Below are 19,554 nucleotides of genomic sequence, written 5' to 3' on the forward strand. Positions count from 1 at the left end.
GCAAAGAACGTAACGGACTTCAGCAACTCGAAAAGTCAGGACTAGTAGAGCATAGCTTAAAGTTGGAACATAGTCAATTTTACAAATACTACCATAGTTTGACAAATGCAACAATTTTTGGGACAGGATAATAAAGGAAGCCATAGCCATCTGACGTGAAAGCAACGATCTCAGTAGAGATGATGGGTTTCAGCGTAGACCTATCTGGTCGTCCCTTTTCAGGAACAAAAACCAATCACAAGCCAGTGTTTCTCTCAGCGAATCACAGGTCCCCATTCATACCTCCGCCTTTACTAATCACTGTATACGCGTATATGCCCACATACTTCGTCTCTTCATAACAATCCTTGAAGAAGAATGCACTGTCTGCATTCGAAACAGCGAATGTCAATATTTTTATCGGGCTGATAGCCCGAGAAAATTTACTAGAATCATGTCACCAGGAAAAATTAAATTCTTTCTTGTACACTCATGTCCAAAATTATTGTCGCATATCTAGAAATATTTTGTTGTAGGAATATAATTTGATAACGAATTCGCCCGGTATTTCTTATAATGTTAGTATGTGTATAGTCGGCAAAGACATTTATGTGGCAAATTTCATGTCAAAAGAGAAGTAAATAAGAAGAAAATCCAATAATAGAATAAAACTAAAATAACACTTTCTTGTCCATTTGGCAACATTTTGTTTTACTCATTCTAATTTTCATATTTATAATTCTTTTCCTATGAAATTTACCACACATATACATTTCCCGATTATGCACATAGTATCAGTATTAAAAGTACTCTGCAAAGTCAATATCAAATTATATGGTTACAAGAAGACAGTTATAGATATGCAACAATCATTTTGGACATGAGTGTACATTTATCCCTTTATATTTTCCATTAACACTAACGATATTAAGATTTTCTAGAAAACTATTAACGGTTATAAGACCTCATGTGGTGACCGCACATCACTCAACTAGAAGCCGTCTGGGCACAGTTTCCAAAGCTACTAGACTAGTATGATTATAATTTACTAGAAAATACAGCTAGATGTTGGGGATTGCACCAAATTTGTGTAACGTTACTTATTTTGCTTCTATTAAAATATTTCCAATAAAAACTTCCAAAGTCTAGTCCACAATGTAGTTGAGTGATGCTGAGCCCAGAGGCGGAGAAATGTATATGCGGAAAGTGAAGAGTTTGTTAATGGTAATGAAACTAAAAATGTGTTGGGTTGCAGTATCACATCCTAAATAAAAAGCTTTAATTCGGTTCTATTCTAGAAACAGATGCGAAATTCATTTTTACATATCGGTTCTGGTCATGGAACCAGAAACAGTCATATTAAATTACGCTTTGAAACAGTTTAATTCAAATAGGTTCCCTAGTAATTGTTTTCAAATAGTGAATTGTAATCCCAGGTAGTACAATAATATTCTTCGAATGTTCGTTGAATATGAAAGTGAAATATTCGGAATGTATTCGCATTTGATCAGTTTGAATACTTAAAGAATATTCAGGGAATATTCGGTAAATGTAGAAAAATAATATGCAGGGTGTATTCGGGAAATGTTCTCCGTCTGTAGGTGGCCAAATGTCAGGGAAATTTCGGATATTAACTACGAAGTTTGTCCCGGTGTCACAGGTTTACGGCCACGGACATTTTTATCTGCTTGTCGGTTTCTAGCTAGTTCAAAGTCTAAGTGGGATGTCACATTGTAAATTGATAGCAAGCCATATTGATTCCATGTCTGGTGGACAACATAGTGTCCGTGAGTTTTCTGGGGTTACTCCCGTTTCCTCCCACTTTCTCATTCCACCAATTCTTCCATCATCATTCAGGTGCTTTAATCATCCGTCTAACTTGGCCTAAAGGGCATAATCGTGGGACGTTAAACAGAAAGATTTCATTTTATTTCATTTAAAGTGTACAGTTAGTTTATTTGCTAAAGATGTTTGAATGATATTTCATTTTACCAGGTAACTGGAAAAACAAATGAAGGAGAAACTTACACAGGAGAATTCAATACCGTCGTAATTGCAGTCGGACGATTAGCATGTACAGCAGGAATTGGGTTAGAGAAGATTGGCGTAAAGCTTAACCCTAGGTAATTAGTTTATTATTACGCTATATTTTTGAATTAACCTTGTGGTACTATTTTGTACTAACATTTCCTTTTATGGAATCTTTCAGTATACGTTTAGTCAATTCATATGTATTTGTTTACCATGCTTTACAGTGACTTATTCCAAACAGATAGTATTTCTTTATCTGAGAACATATATAGAAGGAAATAGGCTGTTAACAATAAATGATCACTCAATGATAAGGCCTGTGAAGAAAAGACTTAGAGAACATTAGGAAAAGGAATTTCAAAATAAACTTGTTTCTGGACAATTTTTTGTCTGTCTTTACGTGTTTGGTGTTAAGGAAAGTTTACTGTAATAGTCTATGCACAAATTCACTTATCAGCTGAATACATAATCATGCAAAATAAAATTTATTGGACGAAACTGATAATTCGAGTAGTTCCAAAACACTTGAAGAAACTTCTGAGCTATGTAGTATAGCGTAGGGATATGTGCACATATTGTAGCTGATAATATATACGGTAAGAATGTGCTTGTATCGTGATGTTGATTATCTTTGTGTTTTTTCAGCAATGCTAAGGTAATTTGTGATAACAAGGAGATGTCATCGGTGAGCAATATATATGCTATAGGAGATGTGATTGATGGTGGTCTTGAGTTAACTCCTGTAGCTATACAAGCAGGACGTCTTCTAGCAAGAGTAAGTACAATATATGATGCTACTTCACTTGCAATTGTTGGCAATGAACATAATACTATTTAGTTTCTCTTTAATTTCTGTATCAAATTGACAGAGTACAGTGGTGGGGGGGAGAGGGTCAAATTCTTGTTAAGTCTGATAAATGCAATGCTCATGGCTAATCTACTCAACAGCTATTGGAAAGAGAAATTTATTATATGATATACACTTTTGGAATGAATATAATTTTCTTCCTATGTGTTTGCGTGCACTTTCATTCAGAATCGGTCCAGTCGCACATTTTTTTCTCTCTCTCTCTGAATTTTCGTTAAATGAGATATCGTTGAATAGCTGCTTGCAGTAACAGCGTAAGTTGTCGAATCAGATTTTGAGAAAGTTAGTTCGGAATTCAGAGGAAGAAAATCACCCATAATCCATTAAAACGAAAATAACGCTGCGTATTGCGTTTCACTTGTATGTTAATGCTTTATGTTGCTAGTAATGGTACAACAAATAAAATGCAGCCTCTTCGCTCGTGAATCATTTCAGATGTATTATGAGACTCAGTGCTAGACGCATTTCTACACATGTTGACACTTATCAATGTTGTGCTCTTCAGATGTACTATTATTAATTCTGCGTATGTATAATCATTGTGCGTTCTTGATAAAGAAAACTCGTAAAGTTTAGGAATATCAGACTCTCGACAACTTACGTATGAAGAACAGCGTTGCGCTTGTACACGATAGCAGTCGAATCACGGTGGGCAGTTACTTATAACACCTGCTCTCCACGAAAAGAATGAAGAACTGGAACTACTACACATGGCTTTTAAGATCCACACTTCTTATAACACGGTTCACACTGGCCTTGGAAGTCAAAGAAGGTCAGGAAAAGTCAAGAAAATTCAAATGAGTTAACAAGATGCTTTAGAATATTCCCACAGTCATGGAAGTCTATAGTATTTTACAGAAGAGTCGGGAATTATTTTTGTAGCTGCCCACAGAATATATTAACAACGCCTCAAAAAATAAAGACAAAAAGACGAAGAAAGGTCATAAAAAGAAAATTATCTTTAGAAATGAGAAAGCTTAAGCTACGCCGATACGAAGGGTGTTAACATTTTTAGCTTTGAAAGAACAACAATAAATTAAATCAAAAAGTTCAAATGCTACAGAAAAAGGAAGATAAGTTACATTTGTTGGTTTAGATAATCAGAGAGAGGCTAAATTATCTTTTTATTTTTTTTATGGCTTATGTTTATGAATGTATTCTGAATGTCGAGATATCGTTAGTGTATAGTTAGAGGTCTTTATAAGTGTTGGTGATTTGTTGTATTCCAAATACAAGTTAATAAGTATTTACAGTAAGAAAGAAAAGATCGTTGGACGGCAATAGTGTTTGTAGAGACCGATTTAATTTTCTGTTTTCTAAATGTGACCATAAATGATAGTGTTGACAATGTCGCAAGTCAGTGAAAGTTTACGGTGGAAGTTGAAGGAAACTGCTTAGCAAGTTTTACAAGAATCAAATACCACTCAGGTCGAATAGTAGAAGCTTCCCTAATGCTCGCTTCAATTATATGCTAAGTATAGGTAGATGAAATAGTACAGAAATACCTGGCGGGACCAATGCCCGGGTCTCCAGCTTGTTTCGCTCAAAAACACAAAAAAACTAGTTGTCGCTGGTAGCTCAATTAGTGTAGCAACAATCCGGCAATCAGAAGATAAACGTTCAAGTCGTCTTCAATTCAGGATCCGATTTTTTTTCCTCTGGCACTATTGAGTTTGTTAATGTCATGGAAGGACGTGAGAACTTTGTACATAATATAACAGATTATCTGCTGAAATTGACACATGTTGTTTGAAGAGACTACGCATGTATCTCACGCTCAAAAGCCCAGTAAAAAAGTGTAGTTAGCAGTACACAAAAACATTTACATAATATAAACAAGTTTCAAGATTATGCATTTCATTACGAGAACTGAAACGTCTGTAAAATGGTCTGTATTTTCTTAAGAGTAGTACTATTTATAACAACGAACTTTTTCTGTTTGATTTGTTTACTAATCCCACTATTTTTTCCCCTTTTTTTCAGAGGATGTTTGGCAATAGCCAAATGTTGATGGACTATACAAATGTTCCAACCACGGTGTTCACTCCACTGGAATATGGGTGTGTTGGCTTATCAGAAGAAGCCGCCATAGAGAAATATGGAGCAGATAATATTGAAGTTTACCATCAAAACTTTATGCCACTAGAGGATGAATTGCCACATAAAGACAAGAATAGATGTTACGCGAAACTGGTTTGCGTAAAGTCTGAAGATGTAAGTATGAATTCATACCAGTGTACTTTATGGAATTTTAGTTCTAAAACATAAAATAGTAGAAAGGTACTACTTATGGCTGAGATTACTGTAACCCTTTTTTCTTTTATTATTTTTATGGGTGTTTATAATTCGACAAGTTACGTTTGATACAATCTTAACTAAGGAATTCACTGTGGCTGACGAGTAGGCATTCACCTCTTATGCGCAAGGTTCCTGATTCTGTCCAAGGCTGTTTAAGTCTACTGAAAATAATTATGTCCGTCAGTTTGCACGGAGTTCCTCGCGTTTCTTCTAATTGTTTTGAGTTCACATGTTGTTTTACCATTCATCATTCTCCTCAGCTTCATAACTAAACTATGTCCAAATATTTTTTTCTTTTTACTTTCGAGCGACGAAACGAGACCGTGAAAAGAAATACAACTAATATTCAACCTTTCAGTGGATTTATACGTTTCACGCCTCACAGATACCGAAAAAGTGATTTTTCGACATTTGCCCGTGTTCTTCCTAATGTACACTCATCTAGAGGCCATACCATTCAACATACCTCAACCAAATTTTAAACTTAATTTTTCTCCTTTTTTAATTTTCTTCTACCTCTTAAGAGGGTGCTTTACTGAAGGGTGAAAATAAAAAAAAAAAAAATGCTATTTTCTCGAAAACCATTCTAGGCTATTGATTTTATTTCATAAATCAATTTTTCTATAACAACCCCAAACTGTTATCAGTCAGTTGTCTGGAAAAAATCGAGAAGGGGTGGTTTACTCTCAAGGGATGTGTTTTGTAGAACGATTTTCTTAGAAACAAGAGATTTCGTTCGTATTACATGAATAAAGGTTTCAACAATAATCTGACAATATGACATTAATCATTTGTCGTGAAGGGAGTTTGTTAGTGATAAAATTTCTCGTGCCCATAGAGGTTTCTGATGGCAGACAAAATGGATGTCTCTAGCATCTGCAGGTACTTCTCTCCGCTAATTGTACCATTAAAGAAGAATGATCCAATCAAACCACAATAAGGCAACCCACACTATACATTCATCCCCTGTAAATTCTTTGTTCACGTGGTGGACAAACACCGTGTGCGTGGGTTTCCTGGGGGTTCTCCCGTTTCCCCCCCATTTTCTTCATTCCACCATTTCATTCATTACTCATCATCACCGTATCCTTTAGCCTAACCGGCATAACCGTGGGACGTAAAACTCAAAGATTTCATTTCACTTTTCTTTGTTCACGTGGATTTACGTTAGACCAGTAGACGCAATTGTGTCTGGTTACTGTGCTATTGAGTTTGAATGGGGCCTTCTCAGATCACAGGATCTTCTCTACAAACTGTTCGATGTTGTCCAGGGTTTGAAACCTCTCCCAGTACTCCAATCTACGATCTTGGTATTCCTCATTTATTTCGTGGAGTAATCTTGGAGTGGAGACCTTCCACTTTGCAGCCCTCAAAATACGACGAACCAACTTATACCAGCAACTCATACAGGCACACTGTCTCACAGACTTCCATGAGAACTGAGTAAATTATTCTTAAACTGTACAGGATTTAGTAGGACTTGTTGCTGTGATAGGGCGTCCAAAACGGTTTTCGTGCACTTCTGTAACACAACCTTCGGCTTCAAATTTATTACCAATTCGGGCAATTGTTAAACGTGTCAGTGGTTGTTCCAAATTCTCGTTACACCTCACTGATGGTTTCGTACTTCATGCACCACCTCAAGACCGCCTTCCTTTCTTTAAAAGTCAACCTTGCAGCCATGTTATTCCATTCACGGCACCTACACAAAAGAAAATGAAACGGTTTTCGATAACGGAATATTAAACTAACACTACCAAAACTGAGACTTCCCGTCAATCCATTAAAGTTATTCAGAAGTAAATTGTGTATACATGTTTTTGAGATACTTTGTGTATATATATTATATTATTACTTTCGAGCTACGGTAAGAGAAGAAAGTATGGTGATCTTGCAAAAAGTAGAATTGATATTGAAACGAATTTAACACGTTTATTGCCTCTACGTGTCGAAAAAGTGATTTTTCATGTCGCCGTCCGTCGGTTCGTTCCGAAGCACGTACACTACCTATACTGTTGAACGTATCCACCACAAATTTAATGTCGTTATTAGAGTCTTCAGTTTTTATTATTATTGTCCTCCTCCTATCTCAAATTTAAGGATAGCTTACTGAAGGATGAAAATTAGAAAGCTTTCTTGGAACGACCCTAAAGATTTTGTGTATATTTCATGCATTAATATTTCATTAAGTTTTATACTGCGGTATTATTCATTTTTATGGGAAAAAGTCAGAAGGGGGAGAGTTCTGTTCGAACGATCTTTTTTTAAAACTACCTAGTTTATTGTGTTCATATTTTATAAATAAATGTTTCGTTAACAACACTACAGGATAAGAAACTTCTTATGAGAAGATCCACAAAGGGTGGTTACTCTTGGAGTTGAGTTGTTTTTGAGCGATTTTCTCTAAAACTGCTCAGGCTATTGTGTTCGTATTTCATAAACAAATATTTAATTGATAGCTTTAATATACTGCATAAGTAATTTCTCATGAAAAATAATCCATAGTTGGTAGTTTCCTTATGAATGGGTTTCCTCCGGACGTAGTTTCCCGAAAACTCCTTACAAGTTTGTTCGTATTTCACGAATAAATGTTTCAGTAATAACTACAACATTTAACATGACTTTAAGAAATTGGAGCGAGGTTTACTGCGGTGGTCCGTACCTCTCGTTTGAATCACATTTTTCTTAGTCTCAAGTAGCCCCGCATAGCGTAGTCGCTGACGCTCTCTCGTTTGGTGTGAGCGATCCCAGTGGGGACACTCGATCGGAAAGATGTAACAGCTTTTTGAGGCCAGCCAACCTGAGTGACGTTTTTCTGGGTTTTCCTCATTCACATCAGGTAAATGCCGGAATGGCACCTAACATAATGGTCCCAGACCGCTTTCTTCGTTCCTTCCCCAATTCTTCGGACAATATGACCTCGAGGATGTCGTTCCTCATATGTAACGGGTTAACATGGCCGTAGATGCCGAAATCCCAGAAACCTAATTGCTAATCCTTCTTATTCTAAATTCGAAATCCACATGTTGAATCATTTTATGAATTTTTAGAAATGTTGTCTGTTTTTAAGTTGTTTACGTTTTAGTTCCTGAATCTTATCGTCTCTCTTTTCAGGAGAAAGTTGTGGGTTTGCACATTGTGGGCCCAAATGCTGCTGAAATTACTCAGGGATTTGCTCTTGGGATCAAATTAGGAGCTAAGAAGTCTGATTTCAATAACCTAGTTGGAATTCATCCATCGTGTGCTGAGGTAAGAATACTTCGAATTTTGTTGTAAGCAATGAGTAACAATTAACATTGTGTTTCTATTGGCAGAAAGGAATTCTGTAATAACTGTGTTGAAGAATATTGGGCTGCAGTATAAAATAGTGATGGTTGTCAAGATTTTTCTTTTGACTTGAGTCACAAGTTAAGATAGTGTGCTTTTATTTGTCAGAGACAAAATTAGTCACAGATTGTGGAGTAACAGCTTTGGATGTACTTAGTTTTCAACGAAAATATGGTGTACACGTATCCATTATGCTATAGCATGATCTTACGTATCACACATGAAAATATTAAGGTTGATTTAAAGGGAAAAGTTTTACCGATAATGTCACTACAGTCTTCGTATCTCTTATGTAGTTTTTACCTTTCACGAAAATTCATGATTTCCCTTACAAATTTCAACTTAGAGACTTCAAATTTTTAGAGAAGGAACTTCATAACCTATCGAAGGCAACAATCCGTGCCGATTTTTTATTTAGAATTTTCTTCTTCGTTGAAATGGATATTCAAAATTTTAACAATATAACTGTTTAAACAACGAAGGTCTAAATAAAAAAATCGGCACGGATTGTTGCCTTCGATAGGTTACGAAGTTCCTTCTCTAAAAATTTGAAATCTCTAGGCTGAAACTTGTAAGAGAAATCGTGAATTTTCGTGAAAGGTAAAAACTACATAAGAGAGATACGAAGACTGTAGTGACATCTATCGACAGAGCTTATCTCTTTACACCAACCTTAATGATAGATACTCACTTATTGAGTATTTTATTTTATTTTATTTATTTTTTTATTTTTATTTATTTATTTTTTTTTAAGTTTTATTTATTTTAACTTTCCATGCCCTGGTGATGAAACGTTCAGCATACTTCAATAGTGTTTCTGTGTAGCGTATCCTCTTGTTAGCATGTACTTATATAATAAACTACACGAAAATAAAATGAAAAGAGATATAAACTGTATCACACAGCACTAAAGAAGGTAAACTAGATAAACGTTTCATGAGATAGATTTTGATCCATGGGAATTAAGCGTATTTTTCTAAAGCTCCGAAGCTATATGAGACGTGGACCTACAGTTCAAAGTGGAATTTAAACTAGTGTAAAGCGTTCAACTTTCAACGCTATTCCATCAGGAATCGAACCCGGGAGCCCCATACCCTGAGAGTGCGCACTCTAACCATAGATCAACGGAAAGGACTTTCATGAGAGAATAAACAAGAAAAAAGAAAAGTTGTAAAGCGTCCAGATCTGCTGTTAGGTGGTAGTTTTGTCAAATTGAAAGTAGATGTATTTTATTGGAGGAAGATAAAACTAATGGGACAGATTGATCGGTAAGAAGGGAGGAGGGATATTTAGTATATGATTCGAATAAAAATATAGCAGGAACAGTGAAATCCCAAAGCGTGCATAGGGGGCCAAAGTGGCTTAAGAGTCAGTCTACCAGAGATAGTTTTTTAATTCTCCGATTTTTCCGTCAATAGATGGCTCTGAATGTCGCCTCTTTTCACCAATATGTTTTGCAAGAAAAAGAAAAGAACCTTTCTTGTCATCCGTTTCTAACCCCTCCCTCTCCCTGACTTTACAACAGGGCATGTGTTTCAATAGGGGTTGAAACTGGTCATGGGTGAGGTTGTTCGTGTGTTTATAAACTTCCTCATGTTCAACTAGTCTAATTCTTCGTCACAGGATGGTTCAGAATTTTTACTTTTTTTTTTTTTTTTCAACGATCTCCTTTGTAAGAAAATAAAAACAAGAAAACCAGAACTATTTATTGCCATTCGTTCACACTCTCAGCAAGAGGGAGTGGAAATGGTGTGCGGTCATTTCTTCGATCTTTTATCTACCGGTTTGGAGATACGTTTATCAGAAAGAAAAGCAGCCAGTGAAAAAGTGCTTCTTGGGTCATTCGTTTCTTTTCTATTTCTAATTTTATCTCTATCGCAAGTCACAACCGGACAAAGAAAACTTTCATTTTATTTTGTCCAATAAACAACATTTAAAAAACTGGCGCCGGTGCACGTGCACAGGGTTGCACTTCCGTAAATTCAGTCCTAATGTACTGAAAATAGTAAAATCTATTTGCAAAATCTAAATTGCGTGTGCTATCAATGAAGTTTCTTACAACAAGAAATTTTAAAAAAAAAATTGGAGAGAGTTTGGGAAAAGGCTTCCATACAATTTTCCTCAGTAGAGTAGAAATGCTCAGTTGTAATTCTGTATATGTTGTAAATTAATGTACTAATCCATCAAAATATACTTTAAATTCAGAAAAACTATCTAGTTCCCTGGGGTAGCTGTTGCTCAACATTTTTACGGGCTTGCAACCGTCAGCATGAATATCCTGGCTGCTTTCCCAGGTACCCTTCAAAATGCAATAGACACATGCAACAAATAAATACAAAACTTCAATTAGTTCAACCTTACAAACTACTTGACCCCTAAAATGATCCATGCAAGACTACTTTACATAACATGCTTAATTTGCTTGAAATGTAATTTTTTATTCAATAGAACTGGTAGAATTGTTGAGTACGTGATCCCCAGTTTAAAATGGAATGCATAAAACTACTTATTTATATTCATATCGGGACTCGAATATCGAAACTAAGTGTTAATTCTCTGTTCACCTGGTAGAAATGTAGCATGCTTTATGATGTATTACAGATATTAGTCGGCTATTTATTTAATGAGTTCACAGTTAGTGAAATCAATGTGGTTTCGTACCCTCCGCTTGAAACATTAGAATATTTTATCAGAGATTTACTAAAGTTTACTTAAATTCATTTGTTTGGGGTTAACAAAATCGAAATAATAATAATAATAATAATAATAATAATAATAATAATAATAATATTAATAATAATAATAATAATAATAATAATAATAATAATAATAATAATAAGCAAAAATGAAAGAAAATATTCCATGCATTACAGACGATAAATGAAATTTAAACGTAATTATACAAGTTTCAAAGTAGAAATGTTAATTTAAATATACAGTGTAATCTATTTGAATATATACAGTTAGTTGGGCCATTTGAAGATGGTCTCATCACAGTTATGTTCAGAATCTCGTTTCTGTTAATGGAGGTTATTACCGTAACACCACTTTGCTCCGTATGGTATTTTCACACAATCTGTTCATTTCTTGGGACAGCTAAATTGCCGTACTCCATTTACTTTTAGATCTTCTATGTGGTGAGCCACACATTCCATCCTCTTCATCATGACAGTCCCAACCACTACCCTTGAAATTCTAATGAAACTTGTACTCTTCCTTTGCTCTTTCTTGCAAATCCTCAAATATCTGTGACGTATAATCTCCACTTAAGACCCTCTAAAAAAAAGAGACACGTTCTCCATAATTCTTCATGATTTGGAAAGGATTATGTATGAAAGGATTAGGTGTAACAGGTGCCATGAAAATTCATTCAACTACAGTTTCATTTGTCATCCGATTTCCTGTAAGTGTACGTTTTAGACGTAGTTTTTCTTGTGCTTCCAATATATATTTCGGGTCTCGAATAGGCATTGATCTTGAGTGTCGCGGGTCAATGAGTTCAGGTAAAAGACAGTTGAAATAGAATTTTTCTAATTTGGGAAACATTTCGTTCACCCAAAATTCATCGTCTCTTAAAATTTTTTCAAATTTGATTCCAAAAGGTGTCCATATGGCATATATACAGTAGGTTCTTCTCGTAATATGCAACTGCCCTTGCACCTGAAAATAATGAGGAAGAGACTTCTTGACACCACCGATATTACCTTGCCTGTCAACTTCCCACATAGTGACTCTTTTCGATTTTATGGCTTCATTTGGTGTCATAGTAGAAGCTGAATGAGGGCATTTAATTTCAACTAAGCCGTCTGGACTTGCTGCCAGGAATGACATCTGTTTGTCAATAAAAAGCCCACAGTCGTGGATATTTTTTGCCGATGATCGTTTGTAATTCTCTTTTGGCCCTCCACTCATTTTCTCGACCGTATCTCAATGCCTTGTTATCAAAATTGGAATATAAAATGGACTTCACAGCTGATTGGCAGCTAGTTTGGGGTAACATTTTGCAAATACGGCCGAAGTGAGAGGCTGTTAAACGTCTCTTCCTTTCCACAATTCACTCTACACTTTCGGATTGACCTACTGTTCTCTGTTCTAGTTCTCTCAGTTCCTCTGGAGACTTTATTAGCCTCTGCAGAAATCCTATCTTTTCCCTCTCGAATTCATTTTCTGAAAGGTCTGGTTTCTTGGCACTGGGTCCATAATCCTTGTCTCCATTAGTGCTTCCTTGAAACGGAATGGAACGTCGACATGTTCGTTTCGTAGATCGTCTATCCTTTGCACCTTGTACCTTTCGTTTCCTTTTTTGTTCCAGATATTTTGTGTACTTGCCTGGACTTGATTTGTACATGTGCTTGTGCAGTTTGTGCATAGGTGCTCCAGTGTTAAAACGCACAACAGCTCCAGCACATAGGATTCCTGCATAGGATTTTCCAATCGCGAAATTAACACGTTTACCTTCAATGAATTTCGCCACAACGGAGTTATAATGTTCGACTAAATTGCTACTAATGTCGTAAATTAAACTTCGAGAGTGCAAACTCAATCGTCTAACAACGTGATTTATTTTGTCAAGAAGTCCAGAGCTTTCAAGATATGGAATGAGATTTTCTTCTTTTCCATCATTGCTACAAAAATATTTTCCGCAGTTCGTATGGTAACCAAAAATATGAAATGTTGAATTCAAAATATCTTTTCTTAAAAGTTATATTTTTTCTGTAAGTGGACGATCTTCATTTTTTCGAAATTCAACCGCTTTTACATCACCTCTTCTAAATCTAAGTACATTTGCTCCTATGCTTTTTCGCAAATGAATTGTATTCCTCCCATCGCTTGTAGTTGCAATTTCTCTCAATGTACTACAAAAATTCCTTAGAAGGTGGTTTCTGCATTCAATATTTTCTACCGTTAAATTTTTGTAAGGTTTAGCATCCAAAATTTTTTTGTACACACTACTATCTCCATCAGCTATAAGTTTGTTGAATCGCACACCATACATCTCTTCACTCTTACAGAAACCGTCGACTATTATCGACGCTTCCATTCCACATGAGCTCTGTCCAGCTGGCCAATTTCTTGAACATGCATGTTGTTTGGGTTGGACGTTATGTGATGTCGCTCTTGCGACTTACTTACTTATTTTTTATTCCTATGAATAAAACTTTCCCGGTATTGTATCCCACGAGGTGTAGTGTATCAATGTGAAATCTTTGAGTTTTACGTCCCACGGTTATGCCGGTTACGCTAAAGGAGACGGTGATGATGAGTAATGAATGAAATGGTGAAATGAAGAAAGTGGGAGGAAATGGGAGAATCCCGAGAAAACCCACGCACACGGTGTTTGTCCACCACAAAGTTCACTTGGCGGAGGCTGGGATCGAACCCGGGACCCCAAGCACCAAAGGTGAACTCTCTGCCACTGAGCCACCGCGGCCCGCGTGTAGTGTATCAATGTGGCAAATAGGTAAGTACAAAATGCAATATCACACACTTTTATCTTGTAATAGGAAGATTCCGAGTTCGATCCTCAGTTCAGCCTTTCTGAAGTACTATCTCCTTACCTACAGTTACGTTAATACTATAGTCTTGTATTTTATTACTACAATAATACACTATTTTAGATTTCATAATACGTTTTAATTTTTTTATTATATACATTTGTTCAAAATGCAACACACTTTTCGTAACACCAGTGCATTTTTTAAATTACTATTTTTGCATTTTAATTCTTGACGTAAAAGAAAAGCAAGTAAATACCGTACTTGGATTTTTTTCTTTTTCATACTACCTCTTGTTATTTCTTGCAATTAATTTTTCTTCTTGTGACGTTTCTTACAGACATAAAATTTTACTTAGACTGAAGCCCCCCAAAAGCCAAAATGGTCTGCTACTAAGTAGCTCCGCTTTTGAGGATACTTGTAAATTATATATCTTTTCATAGTAGTAAGAGCTGTGTTAAAAATGGGACTATTTGGAAAGAACCACTTGCAAGATCACACTTTCCTGAGAAGATTGATATGCAACATGCCTATGTTTCTTTCATAGTAGTGTGTTACTAGGCTGTTTTAAATAAAAAAGAGACTTTTTTTTATACAACCTTTTAGTTAAACACAATAAATTGTTGAACCAACCTAAACTACCTACAGTGATAAACTTGTCTTCCTGAAGGCCAACAGAACCAATAAAAAAGAAATTGTTTATGCAATATGCTTTTATAAACGTAGTTTTTCAAGCAATACAAGGGAAATTTTGGCAAATGCCAATACACACATAAGCTCTTGAGACTTCTTTAAGACACTAAAACATGCCCTACAAAATTTTATGAAACTTATGTATGTATCAGATCAGTAATTGCCTTACATTGGTTTACAAAATTACCTGGTACCATTTTACAAGTGTACATTTACGTTAACTCTTTGAAAAAATATAATATGGTACTGTGATGATAATAATAATAATAATATAACACAGTACGATAAAGACAAAAAAATCACATATTAAAATCCTTTGCTGCAAAGTCATATGGAAAAACAACTTGTTCTCTGCGGATGTAGGTATGATCATGCAAAATTCAATAATGTCATCGTTGTCTATCCCCTGATCAATATCAGCAGTTTTGGAAGAAAAACGGAAGGAGATTAAAAAAAAAAAAAAGCCCCAAATTGTTCCAGAAAGAAGTAGAAATGTAAAACTAATTCGTCTCGTTAGGAAACTTCTGAAAGCAATGATATTTAGCACAACCAGGTAAAAATCACTTTTCATTACGGAAACACAGGAACAATTTACAGAAAAAAAAAAAAAAACACACACAAAAGTATCAATTGCTATCAGAGTTTTTAGACCAGTCTATAAATAAGATGCAGCACTTATCATCATCCATATTGTTTCTTTTAGGTGCCTACTTTTCATTAGAAGAAAACGGCGTATCTGTCATAGTTCTTTCATTATTATACCATATAACACAAAAAATGCCAGTTTTCTAGGTAACCCCAGATTTTCCAAGTAGCCCCAGTTTACAGTAATATTGTTCAATGCTTCAAAAGTACATTACTTCCGTTTATTAAGTGGTTAGCGCGCGTTTCTGCGTAACGTTTGCATGGTTCTGGATTCGATTGCAACAAGGTTACTTAAAAATTTCGGTGTTGACCCACATATTGAGAACAATTACGAAGCTACGTAAAATAACACGAAGTGGAATCAGGTCTAGAAAGCCGGCATTAAGGCTGTACTAAAGTCATTATAAGGTGTAGAGCAAAATCGGTTGCCTTACTCTCTCCCACATAAATGCATGAAAATAATTGATATTTTGACACACTGAATGTTGCCGCCATAACATATGCTAATTACTTTTCTATTACAAACGAAATTTGTAAAAAAAAAAAAAAAAAAAAAAAAAAAAATGCTTGGTTTTATCAAATACGACATTCCTTACGGATGATTGTAGTATCCTTTGCCTTTTACATATGGAATAATAAAAAAAAAAAAAAAAGTAAAGCCCTATCTCTTGCCTCATAAGCGTCTGGCCAGACGCTTTGTCTCCAGTGCAAACTAGTATATATTTCAGAATTTTGTATGCTTCCGAAAACGAGGCTGGAATTTCTCCTCCCATACATTTTTTGTCATTTTTCTTTCAACAAAGGTCCTCACCCACCCTTCCTAAACCCCAGCTACTATAGTGGACCTCTTGTTTGTTTCCCTTTGCCGAAAACAAGGGGAGGAAGGAAAATCCATGTGGTGCCATCTACCAGTTACGGCGAACACTACGTCCACTTAAAAAGAAGAGAAAAAATATTGAAATATCGAATTTAATCAATGCATAATAGTTCGTAAATTATGCTTTTTTACGTTTAATATATGTATTACGATACGTTTGAAACAACTCCTAAATAAAAAAAGAGTAATTTAGGGGGCTGTGCCGTTAAAATTTCAAATATCGTGTTTTTTAAACTTTTATTGATTCACAAAGTTACCGTAACTTTAATCACATGTGTAATAAAAATATATTACGTTTTTTAGACAGAGACCAACATGCCCCATAGTACCATCCTATGTCTACAACATATCGAAAGATTATGACAATCTTCCACTTTGTTAATTAACAGGAAGGAATGAGAGCATGCATGTTTTTGCGAACAGATTTTTTGTGGGTAGGAAGACTCTTAATGGTAGAGCGATTACCTGTGGTCCCTGGTTCGTTCCCGTCTAAGTTAGTTTGTGGTGGACAACGTGTTCGTGGGTTTTCTCGAGGTACTCTCGTTTCCCTCCACTTTATCATTCCATTAATTCTTGCGTCATCATTCACTTGGTTTAATCGTCTTCCCTGGTCTAATAGGCAAAATCGTGGGACGTTAAACTCAAAGATTTCATGTTATTTCATTTTCCCAAAGTGGGGCTACGGTGGCTCAGTGCTAGAGCGTTCACCTCTGTTGTATGGCGTCCGTGGTTCGATCCCAGCTGGCGCCAAGTGGGCTTTTGTGGGGAACAAACACAGTGTTCGTGGGTTTTATCGGGCTTCTGCCGTTTCCTTCCACTTTCTTCATTCTACCATTCATTCATTTCTCATCATCACCGTGTCTTTTAGCCTAGGCGGCATAACTGTGGGACGTAAAACTCAGATTTCATTTCATTTCATTTCTACTTTAGAAAGTAAATTATAAACAACTAGAAATTCTTTCGTCAGCATTCCTCAACCACAGTGTCCCTGCTCTATCCGCAATCACTTCAATTCTGAAAAAGAAAAAAGGTAAAAATCATTTACTTTAAATTTGTATTACACACTGTTTACTGCACTTATTTTTGAAATAAAATTTGTATTTCACTGAAATCATAAATTTGTTTATACAGTAATCGTGCAATTAGAATCAATCAATATTATACTTTCTTTTAATAAATGATAAGGTACTTTAAAAAAAAATAGAGATGTTTAAGTATGGAAGATCGTGAAACAGAGATAAAATGATGATAATTCGATCTCTGACAAAGCACGCAGTTGAATTTGGTACTGTAACAAAATATAATATTGTTTCTAATTGGGCGTAAGTAATTTTTCTCTCATTGTTTTACATTTTCTGTTACGTGTAATGTGTCTTTTCATTATAAAGAGATTAGTTCAGGGTGGCGGCACACCGGTAAAAGTCAGGGAATTTGAAAAGACAGGAAGCTCTGCTTAGTCAGGAAATTTTCAATTGCTAAAAATGAGACTTGAAATGCATTTGAAATTAAAATTTTAAGGCTATTTCAAATGTGATTGCGTGCGTAACCAGTTTGGCTCTCTCAAACTTTTGTCCTGTTTTCTTGTCCTTGTTTCTTCATGAATATGGGGAAATCTTCGTGGCTAATTACATTATTATTTTTATTATTATTACTATTATTAAGTATTTTGCCTTTTGGCAGGTCCTGGGACTAATGAGGATTTTTTTAAAGGTTTAATTCTGAAAATGTTTCTTGCACGTTTTTCGGTCTTGAGCTTTCCCTTTTAACTCCCAATATTTCCTCTAGTCCTTACTTCATATGTCAGTTGTATTCTCCCTATTCCTCACTTTCCTTTGATTTTTCCTTCTGTGGCGGTATGAAGAAGACAATCTCTTCGCAAGATCTGTCCACTGCAATTACCCTTTGTACAAAGGATGCTAGCTAATTGCATATCATGGAAAATTTTAAACTGGAAAAAGTTAGGAAATTCTTATCTGTGGTGTATAGGTTTCGGCCTATACACCACAGGTTAAAATCGTCCGTAGATAAGAGCTCGTAACTTGCGGTTGCATAATTATTAATGCTCAGATCTAGATATGGTTACGGACCTTGTTCTATTTTGAATTAGGTATTTTAAGTTGCAGTTAAATCGTCATAATAATTTTAAATCTGCACGCTTGCGACATCGATTAGCGCCAAGCAAATAAGTTACGCAGCTAGCGACATCTGTTAACATAGCTGTTAACTGTTAAGAATTAGCTTAATCCACTGACTGCTTTGCCTTTTATAATAAGGATATATAACTTATAATTATTTTTATAATGGTAAGATTTCGTTGTAAGTTTTTGTTTCAACGCACTATCTGTAGGTATATCTTTTATTTTTTTTGGGAATAGTCAGAACAATGGAGGTTTACATTGGAACACTTGTATGAGCTTAGAATGTCCAGTTATTATTGGGACTCAAAACTCTAGCATCCAAGGAGGTATGTCCCATATTGTTTTCATTTTGATTTTACTAACTTCTGAAGTAAAGTATTGGGAGAATACTTTGATATATTTTGGATAATTAATGGCTTAAAACAAAATTAAGAGTACTATTTCATTGTAACGTATCAAGAACAGTGTTTTCATCGGCAGAGTTATCGTAAAATGTTTTGGTGTTGGGCGTTCTTTTTGTGTGACCGGTCTGACGTATTGAGGTTCAATAGTCACGAAGTTGAGATTGTTTTTCCAGATTTTATTTTAGTTTCCTTTCTAATGTCTTGGGTCTTTACGGTTAGAATGTTGTCTTGTTTCTTTCCTGCTTCATGATTTGTGACTGTTATTTCGCTGTTCAATTGTTTACGCAGTGCATTGAACGTTACTTTAAATAATCTTTTAGTAGTTATGTGCATTTAAGCCTAATATTTTGCGAAAAAAATCACGTTCAAGTGATTTGGACAGTAATTTTTATATACAGGGTGGAAGGTAACTCCACTGAGAAACTTTGAGAGGTGATCCCTCATATGAAATGAAAGAGAAAAGTTCTAATAAACACAGGTCAAAAAACTTCTCCTTTCAGAGTTATGAACCGCCAAATATTCGAAAAATCACGTTTCGAAACGCCCTGACTTAAAAACTATAGAGCTTATCCCAAGCGGTTTAAGGAACTACACAAAAGCTAGTATGCAGAACAGGATCTAAATATTCATGTTTTACCATTCTCAGTTATCAGCGAAACGAACTGTTAAAAGAAAGTTGAACTATAGAGATACGTCTTTAAGTACTAATGGTTCTTTTCCTTTCGCTGGTACCAGTGAATTCTAAAACATGGATATTTAGATAGAGTGCATACTAGTTCCTCTGTAATTCCTTAACCCG

At 35.4% G+C, this 19,554-nt stretch overlaps 1 protein-coding gene across 3 annotated transcripts in view; it reads left to right on the top strand.

Annotated features, from left to right (window-relative positions):
* Positions 1–19,554, top strand: part of LOC145687928 (thioredoxin reductase 1, cytoplasmic-like) — a 53,200-nt gene that overhangs the window by 26,435 nt on the left and 7,211 nt on the right. For all 3 annotated transcript variants that reach the window (XM_081761493.1, XM_081761490.1, XM_081761492.1), the window contains exons 9-12: positions 1,975–2,102; positions 2,656–2,785; positions 4,862–5,092; positions 8,291–8,425. In XM_081761493.1, the coding sequence (XP_081617619.1) occupies positions 1,975–2,102; positions 2,656–2,785; positions 4,862–5,092; positions 8,291–8,425 (624 nt within the window). The remainder of the gene's footprint in view (positions 1–1,974; positions 2,103–2,655; positions 2,786–4,861; positions 5,093–8,290; positions 8,426–19,554) is intronic.

This window comes from Thermobia domestica, chromosome 6 (assembly GCF_964235325.1).
Source record: "Thermobia domestica chromosome 6, izTheDome1.hap1.1, whole genome shotgun sequence".
Classification (NCBI taxonomy): Eukaryota; Metazoa; Arthropoda; class Insecta; order Zygentoma; family Lepismatidae; genus Thermobia; species Thermobia domestica.